The 16,713-nt window shown below is 41.7% G+C and overlaps 1 protein-coding gene across 1 annotated transcript in view; it reads right to left on the bottom strand.

Moving 5' to 3' along the window:
• Window positions 1-16,713, bottom strand: part of syt19 (synaptotagmin XIX) — a 59,253-nt gene that overhangs the window by 716 nt on the left and 41,824 nt on the right. The window contains exons 6-7 of the mRNA XM_078220668.1: window positions 15,201-15,320; window positions 14,084-14,195 (exon numbers count right to left, since the gene is read on the bottom strand). Of these exons, the coding sequence (XP_078076794.1) occupies window positions 14,084-14,195; window positions 15,201-15,320 (232 nt within the window). The remainder of the gene's footprint in view (window positions 1-14,083; window positions 14,196-15,200; window positions 15,321-16,713) is intronic.

Raw genomic sequence — 16,713 nt, 5'->3', positions numbered from 1 at the left:
CAATGCAATGAATAATTTTCAGCAACCCATTTGTTTTTATAACTTCTAATGTTTTTGGTAGAATGATTTGCAATTTCAGAGCAGATTTAGTTCAAAACAGGCTAACGATCAGTCAGACTAATTCCTAGTTCTCATCAAGTTCAAATTATGCACGCAGATACACAGGTAAAACACCTTGCATTTACATAGCAAAATGTCAAAAGCCCTTCATGAGAGGGTAATCACAGTCAAAATTTTACGCCAAGGCAAAGAAGGAGAGATGACCAAAAGCTTGGACAGAGCAGAGATAGAGAAGGGTAGGAATCTCAGCTGGCTAAAGACACTGCTGTCAATTTGGTGCAAAGAAAGGGGAGGATCCACGCAGCAGCAGAGTTCAAGCAATGTGTACTTTTCAGCTGGCTTTAGACCTGGAAGGAGATACAGAGATAGGGAGGAGGCAGGCAATGGGGGATTTGAACACAAGGATAAGAATTTTAAACTCAAGGCATTCATGGACAGCCAATGTAGATCACCAAGCACAGGGGTGATGGGTGAACAGGACTTGGTGAGAGTTAGGATGTAGGCAGCAGTGCTTCAGATGTGCTGATCCTTTACAGAGGGTGAGAAATGGAAAGTCTACCAGAGAGGATTGAAATGATCCAGTCTGGAGGTAACTAAAGCATGGATAAGGGTTTCAGAGGCAGGAGAGGAGATAAGCCATATTACAGACATGGGCAGTCTCTGTGATGGAGAGGATTTGGGGTCAAAAGCTTAGCTTGGCTTAGCATCGGATAAGGCACCAAGATTTGAACACAGCTGCTGAGACGCCTAAAGAATCAAACCAAAATGTACCAAATAGAGATGACCAGAGACAAGCCCACACTTGCAAAAACACAGATACACATAAATAAAGAATGCATCCAGACATACAAACTATGATTATAAACATGCAGATATACACATCACGGAGTATTATTTGGTAGATTGGCGATTTTTAAAAAATTCACTACTTGTTTTCTGCCTCTGGTTAATATTTAGTCTGAGAACGTTTTATAAAAATCCTATTACAGTATTGAAAAGGAACTAAAGTAAAAACAAATCTTCGAAATAAATTGTTTCTAGCCAGAAATAGAAGTAGCTCATATGTTACCATAGAATCCCTACAGTGCAGAAGGAGTCTGCACTGACCACAATCCCACCCAGGCCCTATCCCCGTAACCCTACTATTTACCCTAGCTAGTTCCCCTGACACTAAGAGGCAATTTAGCATGGCCAATCCACCTAACCTCCACATCTTTGGACTGTGGGAGGAAACCGGAGCACACGAAGGAAACCCATGCAGACATGGGGAGAACGTGCAAAATCCATACAGACAGTGACCCAAGCCGGGAATTGAATCCAGGCCACTGGCGCTGTGTGACAGCAATGCTAACCACTTGCTGCCATGCCGCCTTTCAGACAGTTTTTTGTACTTTATGGTAAATGGGCAGGGGACAAATAAAACAGGTTAAAATTCAGGTTAGGGGACACAGAGGTGAAAATGTTTGTAATGAATGATGCTAAATACCTGTTTTGTGCTAGAATGTAACCGGTGACAACTTTGATTGGATGTAATGTGACCAATGGGAACAAGATGTAAGTGTCAGCTGACTCAGTAAAACATGGAATCAATCACAGAGTGATGTAATAGTCAGCTGACTCACTATAAATAAGGAAATATGTAGAATTGTGGGTAGCTTGGAGTGGCCCAGGGTGAAGCCCCAAGTTTGAAGTAATGATGCACATCTTTGGACTATGGGAGCACCTGGAGGAAACCCACGCAGACACAGGGAGAATGTGCAGACTCCACACAGACAGTGACCCAAGCCGGGAATCGAACCCGGGTCCCTGGTGCTGTGAGGCAGCAGTGCTAACCACTGTGCCACCATGCCGCCCCTTCTTTGGACTATCAGAGATGCAGTATGTTCTAATAGACCAACCGGACTACAAGATTACCAGCTCATTAAAAATAAACTGGAGAGATTGGATCATCCAGTGTATTAGATGCTGCCATTTCATTTCTGGCAAAACCAGCTTCAAAACTAGCCCAGACTCATGGAATGAAAATCTCCTCCATCAGCTGGTTGTAAAGGTTCGGTTCCAAGTAAATGTGCACCATAGCACAAACACACACAATTCAGGACTAAATTAGCATTCTCACTTCGCAGGTCACTGTGGGGAAAATATCAGATTATTGCAGCAGAGACTAGAGTTGAGACAATTCTTGGATTCTATGAAGGAGCTTTCCTCTGCATTTATCCATACTACACCCAGCTAAAGAAGTATCAGAAGTCTCAAATGGAAATGTTCTATTCCCAGTGCTTGCATCCATTGCCAAATATGTCAAAGAATTAAACAATAATTGATTGATGGAAAATAAAAGTTGCAGTTAGCTCTCCTTGTTGATGTGAGTTCGGACACAGTTATCAATATATCACTTTCCATGTGGGTGGCAGACCAGTGGTATACTTAGAATGGGGTGTAAGGATTTTATAAAGGAACAGTTCAACCCAAAACTAAGATTAACAGAACTGGAAAAAGCTTCAGCATTTTCTGGCTGAACCCAAACTTAACCAATTTATTGCACTTCAGCTTCTGCGTTTGGTTGTTGCTCATCCCTATCTGACAAAAGTACAAATTTCTCAATATTTTCCAACACCGTTTTCATCCCTACTTGTGGCTGTTGTTCTAATGAACATCTGAATAGAATCTGAAATCTGTTTCACAGCCAATGCAGACTCCCATCTCCCCATTGCCCATTCCATAACATTCAGACGGTACAGTTTGCAGAACAACAAACTTATTTTTACAAATCCCACTTAATCAATCCCTATTAACCTTTTCAATATATCTCCCAGATGTCAATGAGACTGTTATTGAAAAGAGGTATGTGATTATAGTTCCCATGCGGTGAAGGATCTTGTTTGTCTGTGAGTGAAATAATTGGCTGATTAAATCTAAGTGGAACTAATTGTTTAGACTGAATTTCCTTGTGAATCTTCAAATGACTGGATGATGAGAGAGTATTAAGTGCATCATAAACTTCTGCAGTCCATCTGCTCAGGGAAAAGGGGGGCCTTGAGAGGATACTGTAATTATTTACTGAATTTCCAAAGCTGAAATTATGTTCTTATATCTTCTTGTATTCAGGTAGCATGTTACATTTGTCTCCAAGTGCAGGAGATATGTTGGTTCTTCAGATTGATACAATTTCCTGAGAATTCAATTTTCTCATGGGCTTTCCCTCTGCATAAGAAATTTCCATCATTTTCATAAACTTCCCAGAAACAACATTCCAACCTAATTGCCTTGTGTAGTCTCTTAGCTCAGTACAATATGAATTGGTGACAATTATTGCACTTAGATTGTTCTAGTTGATTTCTCATAGCATTGCATGTTCTCCCCATGTTTGTGTGGGCTTCCTCCGGGTGTTCCGCTTTCCTCCCACAGTTGGAAAGACGTGCTGGTTAGGTGTGGGAGGAAACCAGAGGAAACCCATGCAGACACATGGAGAACCTGAAGATGCTGCGCAGACAGTGACCCAAGCCAGGAATTGAATCTGGGTCCCTGGCACTGTGAGGCAGCAGTGCTAACCACTGTGCCACCCAGAAGTGGGGGCAATTGAAAGAATTTGACATTAAACATTATTAGTTTTGAAGTAGGTAAATGTAGTTATGAGCATTAACGGCTTTAAAGGAATAGCTATTAGAATCTTTTCTCAGCATGATGGTAAGGGAAAGTAACAATCACAAACTTAAATGACCTAAACAGGGTGGGTAACCAAAAGTGTGATAAGAAGCATGGACCTGAGTTATCAGTGAGAAAAAAGGGATAGCTGCAACCTGTATAATTCGGTTATTAGGATTTTATTGTGTAAGTGTGATAACCAGGAGATATAAATATAATACACAGTCTTTGTATAAGAGAGACACCCTGTAGGAGCTGGTTGTGTCTCCCAAGCATGCTTGTGAATAAACATCTCTGTTCCTGCAACTTACAGACTTGAGTGGTTTCAATCTTTTATCACAACAATTTGGTGTAGTCGGCAGGATCCTCGCAATATTGGACCCTGGCACTTGATTGAATGCTCACAGCAGAGGATAGGTAAGTAATTCATTTACACCCACTTGATGGGGCGGTCAGCATTTGAAACAAGAAGCCGATAGTTGATTTGAGGATTTGAGCAAGCATATGAATCTGTGAATGCAGTTACCAAAGACAGCTTGGTGCCACGAGCATGATTGGCTTCCTTAGTTAAACAAAAAGGGAGGAATTGTTGTATTTGGTTTCCAGGGTAAATTTAGCTATTGAGAAAACTAGTGCAATATAAGAGTGTCAACCGTTTCCTAATTTTTGGTGCAGTGAGAGAACTAGTGGGGCAGAATGGTATCGACCTTTTCCTAGTGTCAGGTGGAGTGAGGGGATAAAACATGGGACAGGGAGGGATCAGTCTCCTAGTAAGAGGCAATAATAGTAGTCATTCCAGCAACAGAGCAATAGCCATAACAGATAGAAATTGGGGACCCAAAGGGTCACTCACTGGATATTTGGTGAATAAAAATAAAAAGATCATAATAAAATGGCTAACAAAAGCTGGGATCCATCATGGAGCCCAGACAAGCCGAAGGAATGTTAGGATAATAGATGAACAGGAAAGAGGGGAAAGGAATAGTGATTCTGTGTAAATGTTACCTTGGGTTGGAGAAATCAGAGGTAATCAGAGACTGATTCAGGAAAAGGGACAATTATTAAAGGAACAAGAGGCACTTTGAACCAAAATTGTCCACATCCGTCAAAGGGAACCTGGAGTCTCTGCAGAGCGACTGTTCTTTCAGGGTGATCTGGGGCTAAGTGAGGGGAATTAGGGAGAGATTATGGAGGCATATGCAGATGGACATGGAGACACTCAGAATCCAGGGTCTGGCTTGGACACACCATCCCGATGCGAAACCACTCAGCCAACGGTCCCAGCAATGGCTATTTACCCAATCCTTCCTGTCAGAGCTGCACCTATAGAGACGAGATGAAGGGAGGTACTGAACCCAACAGTAGGCAATCCCACATGCATCTGGATACCGATCACAACTACACACACCATTCACCCCAGGGGAGAAACAAATGACATTAAAAGACCTACACCATCTCTGACCCAACTGCGGCAAAATGGGACTTTGGAGAAGGTTGGAGGAAACGCATGAGATCCATAATGTGCACTTAAAAGATGTACATGTCCTCATGCGAGCTAACTGCCCCTGACACATATGGAACCGATGCCCAGCCAATATCAGAGCGGGAACATGGGCCACATTCAGGCAAGATACAAAGGATTTAAAAATGTAATATAGATTGCAGTGATGGGCAGAAGCTGAGGAAATATTTTGATTGTCTCCGTAGGTGGAGGTCTCGAAGATTCCTTTTTTCCCCATTGTTACTTGAAGTTTTGTTTAGATTAGGAAAGCTTTAAGTTGTTTCAGATAAATGTTATTGGAATGAAAATATACAGTGTATGCAATGAAGAAGCTTTAATGTGTTTTCTTCCCTAAATTGTCATTTGGTGTGTGAAGTTTCCACACTTTGAGTTAAAGATCTCACCATGAGGTTTATGAGTTGGATTAAAAGGAAACAAACCAATGTTGATTCCAAGCCAAAATCACAATCAAATGTCCTCTAAAGATGCAACATGTTTTTCTATGTATCAAAGGATTAGTCTTTGCAACACTCTCTTGCAGATTTGCAGGGAGTTAAATCTTTCTAATAGAAGCTCAAAGTTTTAGAGTAACGAGTTGATCCACTCTACCTCGAGCACAATGGGCCCTTGTGCTTTATTTAGAACTTTTGCCAGTGTTCTGCCAATGGTTTTTAATCAGCCTCTTCTTTCATTTTACATCCTTTTAACTATTTATATGCCTATCGAAGACTTCTGGCGCTGGATATTACAGTCCTCCCACTGGCATATTTGTAGGTGGGGGTTCGTAAGTTAAAGCTGTGGCCTTCTCAATGTCTTCCTGCCCAATCCTGACCTCTTTCCAATATTACGGCGGACAGGAAAATTCCAGACAGCTCTCTGCCCTGAAGCCTATTGAGACCCCTGAATGGCCAATTAATGACCACTTAAGGGACTAATTATGCCTCCGCTGCTATTTCACATGTAAGAAGTCTCACAACACCAGGTTAAAGTCCAACAGGTTTATTTGGAATCACGAGCTTTCGGAGTGCTGCTCCTTCATCGCGTGGCAGAGGTAGGTGGAGACAAGGCAGGGATTCCAGAAGCTTTTACCGCATGGAGTACTATTGGGCAGGAAGGAGATGGACCTTTTTTGAGTGATCTCCTGTGTCCGTCAGACGCAGACCCCACCAAGATCTTTTTAACCCTCCCCCAAGCTTCTTAAACCTGCCCCTTTCACTTTGCCTTGCTTGGATCCGCCAGCCAGACAGAGCCAAAATCACAGATTTTCTTTTAAACCTGGCCTGTATCAGTCTACTTCTTGGGGACTGCCTGTAGTCCCAGCTGTGGCCACCGCTCGATCCTGGCGCTGCTGGGAGTATAGAGCTGAGGGTTAATCTGATTGATTGACAGCTCTCTGAGGCGGGACATCCTCCCAGATGGGGGTGGAATTCCCACTCTGAAACAATTAAGGCTGCTACCAATTTAATATCGGATGGGCGGACTGACAATTGACCTTTTGATCGAGGGAGGGAGTGGCGATTATGGTGCCACGTAAAATGCAGCCCTTGGACTCTCTTTGGTGTTAGTTGCTGTGCATGTTCCACAATGAAGATGTAAAAATGCATTTTATTGTCAGAATGAGTTGCATGTCTGGGAGAAACAGTCACTCTGAACGAGCTCCCGAAAACTGTGCATGTGCTCCTTCTGATACTGAGCAATTTATTCCAAACTTGCCTACAAATGATTCTTTATCATACTAACAATTAATTGTTGAGAGGGTTTTTATCCCTTTCTTTCTGCATTATTTTTGTTGCTTTTGGACAAATAGACCTCCAGAGATAATGGTTAAACAATTGAAAAAGGAACATGAACATTCCTGAAATCCCTTTTCTAGTTAGAACCTAAATTATTTCTCCTAATATCCCCTTATCATATGAGAATTTGGTCATAATGAACCTTCTCCATATTGTTTTAACTTTAGATCATTTTCTTTATTCTTCTCTCTGCATGTTTGCACACCCACACGGCCCTCCCCACTCTGCTCACTGTCATCAATGTGATTTACTCATGCTTGTAAGTGTTCTTTTCTCAAACCCTATAATGTTCAATATGTTCCTTTTTTAAAAATTCATTAATGGGATGTGGGCATTGTTGTCTGGGCCATCCCTGAGGGCAATTAAGAGTTAACCACATGATCAATATGAGACTTTTAATTCCAGATTTTAAAAAAAATTCAAATTTTAACCATCAGCCACAGTGTGATTCAAAGCCAGGTCCCCGAGCATTACCCTAGGATTACTAGCCCAGCAACAAAACCATTACATCATTGCGTCCCCTATTTTATGATTCTATTGTTTGCCCAATTTCCTCAAATAATTGTGAAAACATATTTAAATTTTCTTCATTGTGGGAATAATTTTTGCTCATAGTGAGTAGTGTATTTCCATAGCACTAGAGTAACAGTGACCTCTAGTGCCACTACAATTATTAATACTTAAGTTCTATTACTTTGTAGTCTTTAACTTTCTCATGTCTAATGTTCATTGGCTTATTATAAAGGCTGAATAGATAAGCAATTAATTGATGGTAAGTTCCACTCAGAAACATGCTTTTTTAAAAGAAAAACAATTTTTATTTGCTCCTGCTACTTTCTTTGCAATTTCAAGTTCAACACCAAATTTTAAGAATGAAAGTCAACATGACGCTAGGACTGCCAATGGCACCCACCCCCACTCAGTGATTATTTCTCTACATTTCAGAGTTTGGGAAGTAAAGAAACTTTCATTAGGTGACAAGTGGCTTCCTCGCTTAAAGTTTTCACCACCGCGCTAACTGACTCAGGGGTTTGCTCGTTTTGCATTAATGAAGGTAGCAGAACTGCTTCTGCTAATCATTTGAGTTACATTGATGGATCCTACTGCTGTTACCACGATGTGTTCTGCTGTTATTGCCCTTGAAGGATACTGCTTGGACATCATGAAGCTGTCTTCTACCAGTTACAAGGAAGTCTTTATTAGCAATACTTAACCATGTACATGTTTACATTAGGGATGGAGAGGACTCCATGCTAGATCCTTACACATTGCTATTCATGTCTAGACTGGGCTTAGTTCTAGGCCATGTGCTTTCTTATATTACCATGTGGATGGCCCAGTAGTCAGTCTCACATTAATCTTTTAGGTACCAGATCCTTCTACTACACACATCACTGTTATTCACCTATCTTCTCTGTGGGCATACAATTGGTTATATCTACCTTTTAGTTCATGGTGTAGGGGGTAACATATTGGCAGGGATAGTAGATTGGCTAGCTAACCGGAAACAGAGAGGGTCTTCTTGTGGTTGGCATGATGTAACAAGCGGTGAGCCACAATTATCAGTGCTGGGGTCTCAATTTGTTACAATTTATATGATTAGCTTGGATGAAGAGACCAAAGTTATGGTTGCTACATTTGCTGATCACACACAGATAGATTGGATAGTAAGATGTGAAGAGGATACAAAGAGGCCACAAAGGGATATAGATAGGTTAGATGTGTAAACAAAGACCTGGAAAATGGAGTATAATGTGGGCAAATGTGAAATGGTCCGTTTTGATGTGAAAAATAAAACAAAAGAGCATATTATCTAAATGGTGAGAGCTCTGAGATACAGAGGGATTTGTGAATGAATCAGAAAAAGCTAGTATGCAAGTAATTAGGAAAGGTAAGAGAATGTTACCATTTATTGTGAGGGGAATTGAATACAAAAGTAGGGAGGTTGTGCTTCAGTTATACAGGGAATTGGTGAGACCACATCTGGAGTACTATGTACAGTGTTGATCTCCTTATTTGAGGAAGGATGTGAATGTGTCGGAAGCAATTCAGAGAAGGTTTACTAGACTAATACCAGGAAGGGGTGGATTATTTTATGAGGAAAGGTTGGACGTGCTAGGCTTGTATCTGCTGGAGTTTAGAAGATTAAGAGTCGACTTGATTGAAACATATAAGTTCCAGACAGGTCTTGACAGGGATCTTTGAAAAGGATGTTTCCTATTGTGGGAGAACTTAGTACTAGGGGCCACTGTTTAAAAATTTAGGACAGAGTGAGGACAAATATCTTCTCTCAGAGGATTGAGAGTTTCTGGCACTCTTTTCCTTAAAAGGTGGTGGAAGCAGTTTTTGAATATTTTTAAGGCAGAAGTAGATAGATTCTGGATAAGCAAGGGGTGAAAGGTTATCAGGGGTAGTTAAAATGTGGAGTTGAGGTTACAGAAGGATCTGGGTGTCCTGGAACATGATTCACCAAACCTTAGTATGCAGGTACAGCAAGAGATTAGGAAACAATTGGTTATTGCAGGGGAAATTGAATTGCATCCTGCCCTATTCCTGCTCCTGTGAAACTGGGAAGTGCTGTATACAGGGCTGGGATTTCTGATTTTCAGACATTTCTACTGATTTCATCATGAGAAGCTCTCTGTTATGGCAAAAATCTGGGCCTGTGTGTGGACTTGACAACTTACTTTGCTACCAATCTTTGTGTCAGCAGCAAATTTAGCTACCATACATTAGGTCCCTTTGTCCAGGTCACTGATAGTGATTGTAAATAGTGAAGGCCCCAACACTGATTCCTGTCTGGTTATGGCTTACTAATCTGAAAGTGACACATTTATTCCTGCTTCTTGTTAGATAACCAATCTGCTATCTATACTAATATGTTACTTCCTACACCATGAGCTCTTGTTTTGTGCAGTAACCTTTTATGTGGCACCTTATTGAATGCCTTTTGGAAATCCAATTTCACCACATCTACAGGTTCCCCAATTGTCCACCTTGTTTGTTACTACCTTTAGAAACACTATTTCTGCTCTTGGGTGACTGTCCATGTGGAGTCTGCACGTTCTCTCCATGTCTGCGTGGGTTTCCTCCAGGTGCTCTGGTTTCCTCCCACAGTCTAAAGATGTGCAGGTTAAGTGGATTGGCATGCTAAATTGCCCCTTAGTGTCCAAAGATGTGTAGGCTTGGTGGATTACCATGAATCATAGAATCTCTATGGTATATTTACTATGGCTATGGCTATAGGATTAGTTGTGGTAAATGTGTCAGTTTACGGGGATAGGGTTGGGTTTGGACCTGGAGGGGAGGTACTTTTGGGCCTGGGGGGTATGTTCTTTTGGAGAGTCAGTGCAGACTTGATGGGTCGAATGGCCTCTCTTTGCAATGTAGGGATTCCAAGGAATAATGGCTAAGCTCTACCCTGTCTGAACTCATCTATTTGTAAACAAATATGGTGTTGATCATCTAACAGGACCTAAGATTATAGAGCTGAATTTTCATGGAAGAGGTGGTAAGGTTAGGAAACGTCTTGACCCAGCAAAATTGTCTCCTTCAAAATAATCTCTACCCACCTTATTTTCAATCTGAGAAGGTGGCGGTGGGATGAAATCCAAAGGATGTTGCCCTGAGGTGGCAATGGAAATGGATGGATGGCCAGGCTAGACCGCTCATCTCTGGTTACTGGGACATTGGCCTAGTTATATTGATGAACATCAGGCCCTCAAATCTGCACCCATTATTCATCCCACATGCCCTCCATCCCTTCTCATATCACTCATGCTGTCGCCATACCCCTTCATGCCATCTTGCCACTCTCAAGCGCCTATTCTCCATGCTCCCTCATATTGCATCTGCCCCCTCTATGAGGCATCACGATCCTCTGCCCCCTCATACAGGCATTCACCCTTCATGCCCCTATGTACTCTCCATAGTTACTCACCCAGTATCCACTATGAGCAGACCTCGAGATGTCTTTGAAATGGACATTAAAAATTGAACTTTTAACAAGCTAATAGCAATGTAATTTTGTGTACTGAAACATCTCTCAATCATAAAGGTCATTCAAAAAAACCCTCTCAAATGGTCATTCTGTTGTAAAAACAAAAACACATCCCTTACACATCTAAGACAAATAATCCTTTAATAACCTCTTAACGGCTATCAATCCAAATGTGAACAAAGCGTTTTGCTGAGATAAGTTCATCAGCTTTTGAAACTCACTCAATAATTCAGAATAGGCTCAGCTGTAATAACAAACCATGGGAAATATAAACAATGCAGTTTATTGAGACTGAAATCCAGATGGACATTTTTCTTCTAAGCTACAACAGATATTCTTTTTTCTCTAACTGAAAGTTGCTGAAGGCATTTTCTTTAATTTAATACAATTACGAACTTTTAAATCACTTCAGATTATTACATGCGGGGTGGGATTTTATAGCCTCACTCGTCCCAAAACCTTAAAATCCCACCTGAGATCAACGGACCTTCTGATGCGCTATTCAGACACGAGGCTCGAAGCTCAGTAAATGAAGGCTTTTATTTACTGTAATGAAGCAGCCAGTAATTATATACACTATCCCAGACTGAAGGGGTCCCGGCCAGAGCAGGGACTCTTATACCTCTCCCAGGAGGCGGAGCCCGACTGGGATGTGCCACAACACTACAATACAAAGGTGTAACAACCCCACCCTAACCCAACAGCAACAATAGCACAATCCAACAGTAACATATGTACATCCTTGTAGTCCTGGCCAGCCCCTGGCTCAGCACTATCCAGTGGGAACCAACGATGGTTCACCACACCTTCCCATTGTCTGCCCCTCACCCGTTCCGATTCCCATGGCAAGCGCGGCAGTAAAATCCTGGCATAGAGACCCAAAACAATGTTTTCTTCTGCTTTGAATTCATAACAGTACTTTATTCCAATGGAAAAGTATTTGAATGCATCTCAGTACTTACACAGTGCTGATCAATGTAATATTCAACTTACCTTTGCAGGATAGAGTCCTATGATTAATCCCCATGGTAAAAACACATCTAATTTACAATACAGCATTGAGCTATTGAAGCTGGAGGAACATTTTTAAATTTGTATTTCAAAGCCTGTCAATGAAAGAATTCCAGGAGCAGGTGGTTGGTTTTTTTTGGTTCCCCACACGGGACTGGGAATCCCCAAGGTTTCATGACTCCCCTGAGAGGCCATAGAAGGGGCCTGACTGCACTAAAATTGTGAAGGGGTTTGCCCTAACCATCCTGCACTGGAGCCAGCAAGGACAGGCGAATAGTGTATGGATGGACTGTGCACAATGTATCCTGCACCAGTGAAAATGACCAGAAATGGGAATGAGGCAAGAATCCCAGGGCTTCTGAGCTGGCCCACCTCAGCCAAAATCCAGGCCTTGGTCTCCAATACCCTAAACAGGAGGCCATTGCACATTTTGATCACTGTTTACATGAAGATACTTTTCTCAACATCAATCCTTGCATCAGTTTTCTCTACATCCCCTTGCTCTAACGGTGTGTCTTTATTTGGTACTCCAGATTGTTTCCTTTCTACCCCATGTTCATTCAGCACTCAGCATTGCAACAAAGAACAAAATCAAAATGCATTAATACTGATAATGTAGATAAGAAACTCTGTACCATATTTACAAAGTAAAAGGCAGTTAAAGACAAGTAATCTCATCTTGGGGATCATTCCAGTTCTGTTATTTCAATGTTTATGATGTCCTTTCCAACCCTTCTATATTATCAGTGTTTTTGAATCACTCCCTTGTGTCAGTTATTTTATACATTAAGTTTTCTGTGAGATTCTCATAAAAGTAGTATGCTGCCTAATGTGCTAGAACAGTTTGTGAAATACTGTGGAAAAATGAATTGCATTTAAAACATAAATCACCATTTAAGATTCATATTTTCCATTTTATCTCATCTGCCTGGCTGGCATCATTTTAGATATCTTCTGTTTCTGGATGTGCAACTATTTATTTTATTCTTTCACATGATTATGGGTATTTCGGACAATGCCACATTCATTGCCATTCCTAATTGTCATGAGAATGTTGTGGTGAGCTGCCTTCTTGAACCACTGGTGTGACAAAGGTACTCTGACAGTGCTGTTGGGTTGGGGGGGCTTGGGGGTTGGGAGGGCGGTTGGGGTGTAGTTCCAGAATTTGGCTCAGCAACAGTGAACAAATGGTAATCTATTTCTAAGTCAGGATGATGTATGACTTGGAGGGGAATTTACAGGTGATAGTGATCCCATGCACTTACTGCCCTCCCTTGATTGTTGAAGCCAAATGGTTTGGGAAGTGCTTGGCGAGTTGCTTCAATGCATCTTGCAGATGGTAAACAATGTAGCCAGTGGTGGACAGAATGAATGTTTAGGGTAGGGGGTGGGTTGTCATTCGTGTGGCCTGTCTTGTCCTAGTGGTGTTGAGTTTTTTTGAGTGTTGTTAGTGCTTCACTCACGCAGGCAAATGGAGAGTATTCTATCCTACTCCTGACTGGGCCTCGTAAATGGGGGACGTCTTTTGAGTGTCAGGAGATGGGTTGCCCACTGCAGAAAGTTCAGGCTATGGCCTGCCCTTGTAGGCCACTATTTACATGGCTGGTCCAGTTGGGTTTCTGATCAATGATAACGTCACAGGATGTTGACAGTAGGGGGTTAAGTCATGGAAATGCCATTGCTTGTCATGGGGGGGAGGGGGGAATGGTTAGATTCTCTCTTGTAGATGGTCTTAGCCTTTCCCTTGAGACACAAATCATTGTCACTTGCCACTTATGACCCCAAGGCTGAATGTTATCCAGGTCTGCATGAAGTGACAAAACTCATCTTAAACTTATCTTTACATGGTATGGAAAAATCAGTGCATAAGCAAAAATGTCTAAAGTCCAAATAGAATGTTTAATGATTCAGACTTAAACATCCATTACAAACACCTCAGCGTTAGAAAAACAGTACAGATAAGATCACCCGAGTGGTAAAGGTGTTATTGATTACAAATAGTTCTATTATCATAAAGCATCATCCCCAAATAACCAAAGAAAAATGTAATACGCAAATTAAAGTCTTAAATACCTGTATCTGGATTGTTGCTCAGGCAGCCAATTTTCACCTTCAGCAGTGTAACTTCTAATTTCCGGGCTGTTGGAAGATATTTGAGAGACACAAAGATTTCCCCAACAACCTCCTGTAGGGAACAAAAACAAATAAAATGATAATGACCCTGATGTCATGACATCAAAAGGCACTACATAAATTTAAGTAGTGTTCTTGTTGCTGTTCACACTAGTGCCTGAATCAGTTCACCTTCTGTCAGTTTTAAGCTATTATGGAATCTAGCGGACATGCTATATCTTCCGGCACATTTTGATTACTGGAATTCTGAAGGAATAGCTTCTGAAAGCAATCTCTTGCTAGCTTGTACGTTCCAGGGACAAAAATCACACTGAATTACATTAGTGTTTATTTTTGATGTTGCCTTTGGTAACTTGAGGCCTATGTTCCAGTCAAATGAATCTCAATTTATTTGTAAAATCATGCCAGGAGTCAGCTGTGAACAAACAGTACTTTTATTGCACAAAACGAAGGAAACAAAAACCGCAAGCCTGTGGTGGACACAGCTGGTCCTAACCAGGACTAAAAGATAGTGGACCCACTCAGGGGCCTGCTTTATACAGGACTCTGTATACTAGCTCCACCTACTTGGCTAATTACCAATCCCCAGGGAGCTTGTATTCAATGAGTCTTACAGGGAGGTCAATTAGTGATTTCCCCATGCAAGTCATGGGGATTCTCACAATTTGCTACCTCTGACTTGCTGTGGGATGTTGACTTTCCTCTCCTCGTGTTGTCAATGTTAAGGGGAGCACAGTCATCCCATACAGCAAATAAAAGGGCTCAATGAGATTGGATGTATGAAGTGGAACTATAACACTGGTAACGTTTTTTTTCTTTTCCTCTGGAAAAGTCCTTGGCCTTAACTCAGCAAAACTCTATCGTGGCATAAATCTACCATGTGGCAAATTGCAGGAACAGGCAAGTTTCCCTTCACGTCAACTTGTATTCTTCAATGTATTTCACTGGGAAAGATGTTTTAAAATCGAACTGTGGAGCTCAACCAACGGCTGCTAAATAGCACTGGAATTAAAAATATTACTGCCACAGAGAGGCCAGGTAATGACATAATTTGTACCTTTTGGACCTTCTGCAACTTCTCACAGAACTCGACTGTGTTTGGTAATTCCAGGTTGCTAAATGACATGCACACTTCTCCTAGAACATCACGGCGTGAATACTTGTCAAAATCCCAGGCCTGGCAGGAGAATATTTATTTAGAATTAGATTACACAAAAGACGCAAGATCAGAAAAAACAGACCATTAAATGTCTGTAAGAACTGCACATATAGACTGACATCCTCTGTTGGTGGATTTAAAGTGCGTTTCTCCAGGCAGAAGAGTGAAGTTTAAATAGTGTCAAAGAAAACAGTGAAATTATTACACACATGTAATCACCAGACTGTTGGTATGTGGAGGAGGAGAAGTAAATAGCAGAAGGTATATATACATTAGACATTTTGAACACCATCAGGGATTGTTATGAATGATAAAATATTTCATGCAGTTTTCTCCAATCGTTCAGAAATGACCACAGACGCCATTGGATCTCAACATCATTTTGGAGAATTATGTCTAAATGCAGGAGTGCTAAGATTTACAGATTGGACCTGGAAATTTGACATAAAGAAATAGTGAGTGTAGAAAATCAAATGATTTCTATTCTTTCCTGTTACTGGCCATGCCAGTAAGGAGAGATATTGATCAGAAAGGTACAACCTCACAAGGAGGGTTAAATAAGCTCTTTCACACATCTCCTCAAAGCTGGTTACATGAACATAAAGTGACATAAGCCTGTGAATCTACTCAACCTTTTAGCTGGTGAAAAGTGAGCAGTGCTGGGGTAGTTAAAACCAGGGATGAGGCAGGGTGGAGAAGAGATGCCAACAAATTAACCATCTGGTTTGTTGCAGCTTTCTCATATTTCAAACCTTGCGCAGCTTTGCACGGTGGCACAGTGGTTAGCACTGCTGCCTCACAGCGCCAGGGACCTGGGTTCAATTCTGGCTTCGGGTCATTGTCTATGTGGAGTTTGCACATTTTCCCCGTGTCTGCGTGGGTTTGCTCCTGGTGCTGCGGTTTCCTCCCGCACTCCAAAGATGTGCAGGTTAGGTGGATTGGCCATGCTAAATTGTCCCATAGTGTCAGGAGGATTAGCAGGGTAAATGTGACAGGTTACGGAGATAGGGCCTGGGAGGGATTGTTGTCGGTGCAGGCTTGATGGGCTGAATGGTCTCCTTCTACGATGTAGGTGTTCTATGAGGGCATAGAGTGAAAATTTACAGCCCTTCCCACAGGCGAGATCTTCTGGCCTCTCCTGCTGGCAGTTGCTCTTACAGAGAGCCAGCAAAGAAATGATGGGATGAATGGCTTGCTTCTGCGCCATAACCATTCTATGAGTGAAATTTAATGACCTCCCCCATGAGAAGTTTCATGGTGGGGGTGTTTACTCAGATGAGAGGGCATTGGGTGGGGACTCTACTGCCTTCCCACCTCCATCCTGATTGAGTCTGTGGTGGGAAGACCTGTGGCTAGCGTTCCCATTCTGTCGCCAATTTAGGCTTTTGAGTGGACAATCAATGATGGTGAT

The sequence above is a fragment of the Mustelus asterias genome, chromosome 9 (assembly GCF_964213995.1).
Source record: "Mustelus asterias chromosome 9, sMusAst1.hap1.1, whole genome shotgun sequence".
Classification (NCBI taxonomy): Eukaryota; Metazoa; Chordata; class Chondrichthyes; order Carcharhiniformes; family Triakidae; genus Mustelus; species Mustelus asterias.
The sequence above is the reverse complement of the archived record's forward strand: the minus strand, read 5'-3'. Positions and strand labels throughout refer to the sequence as shown.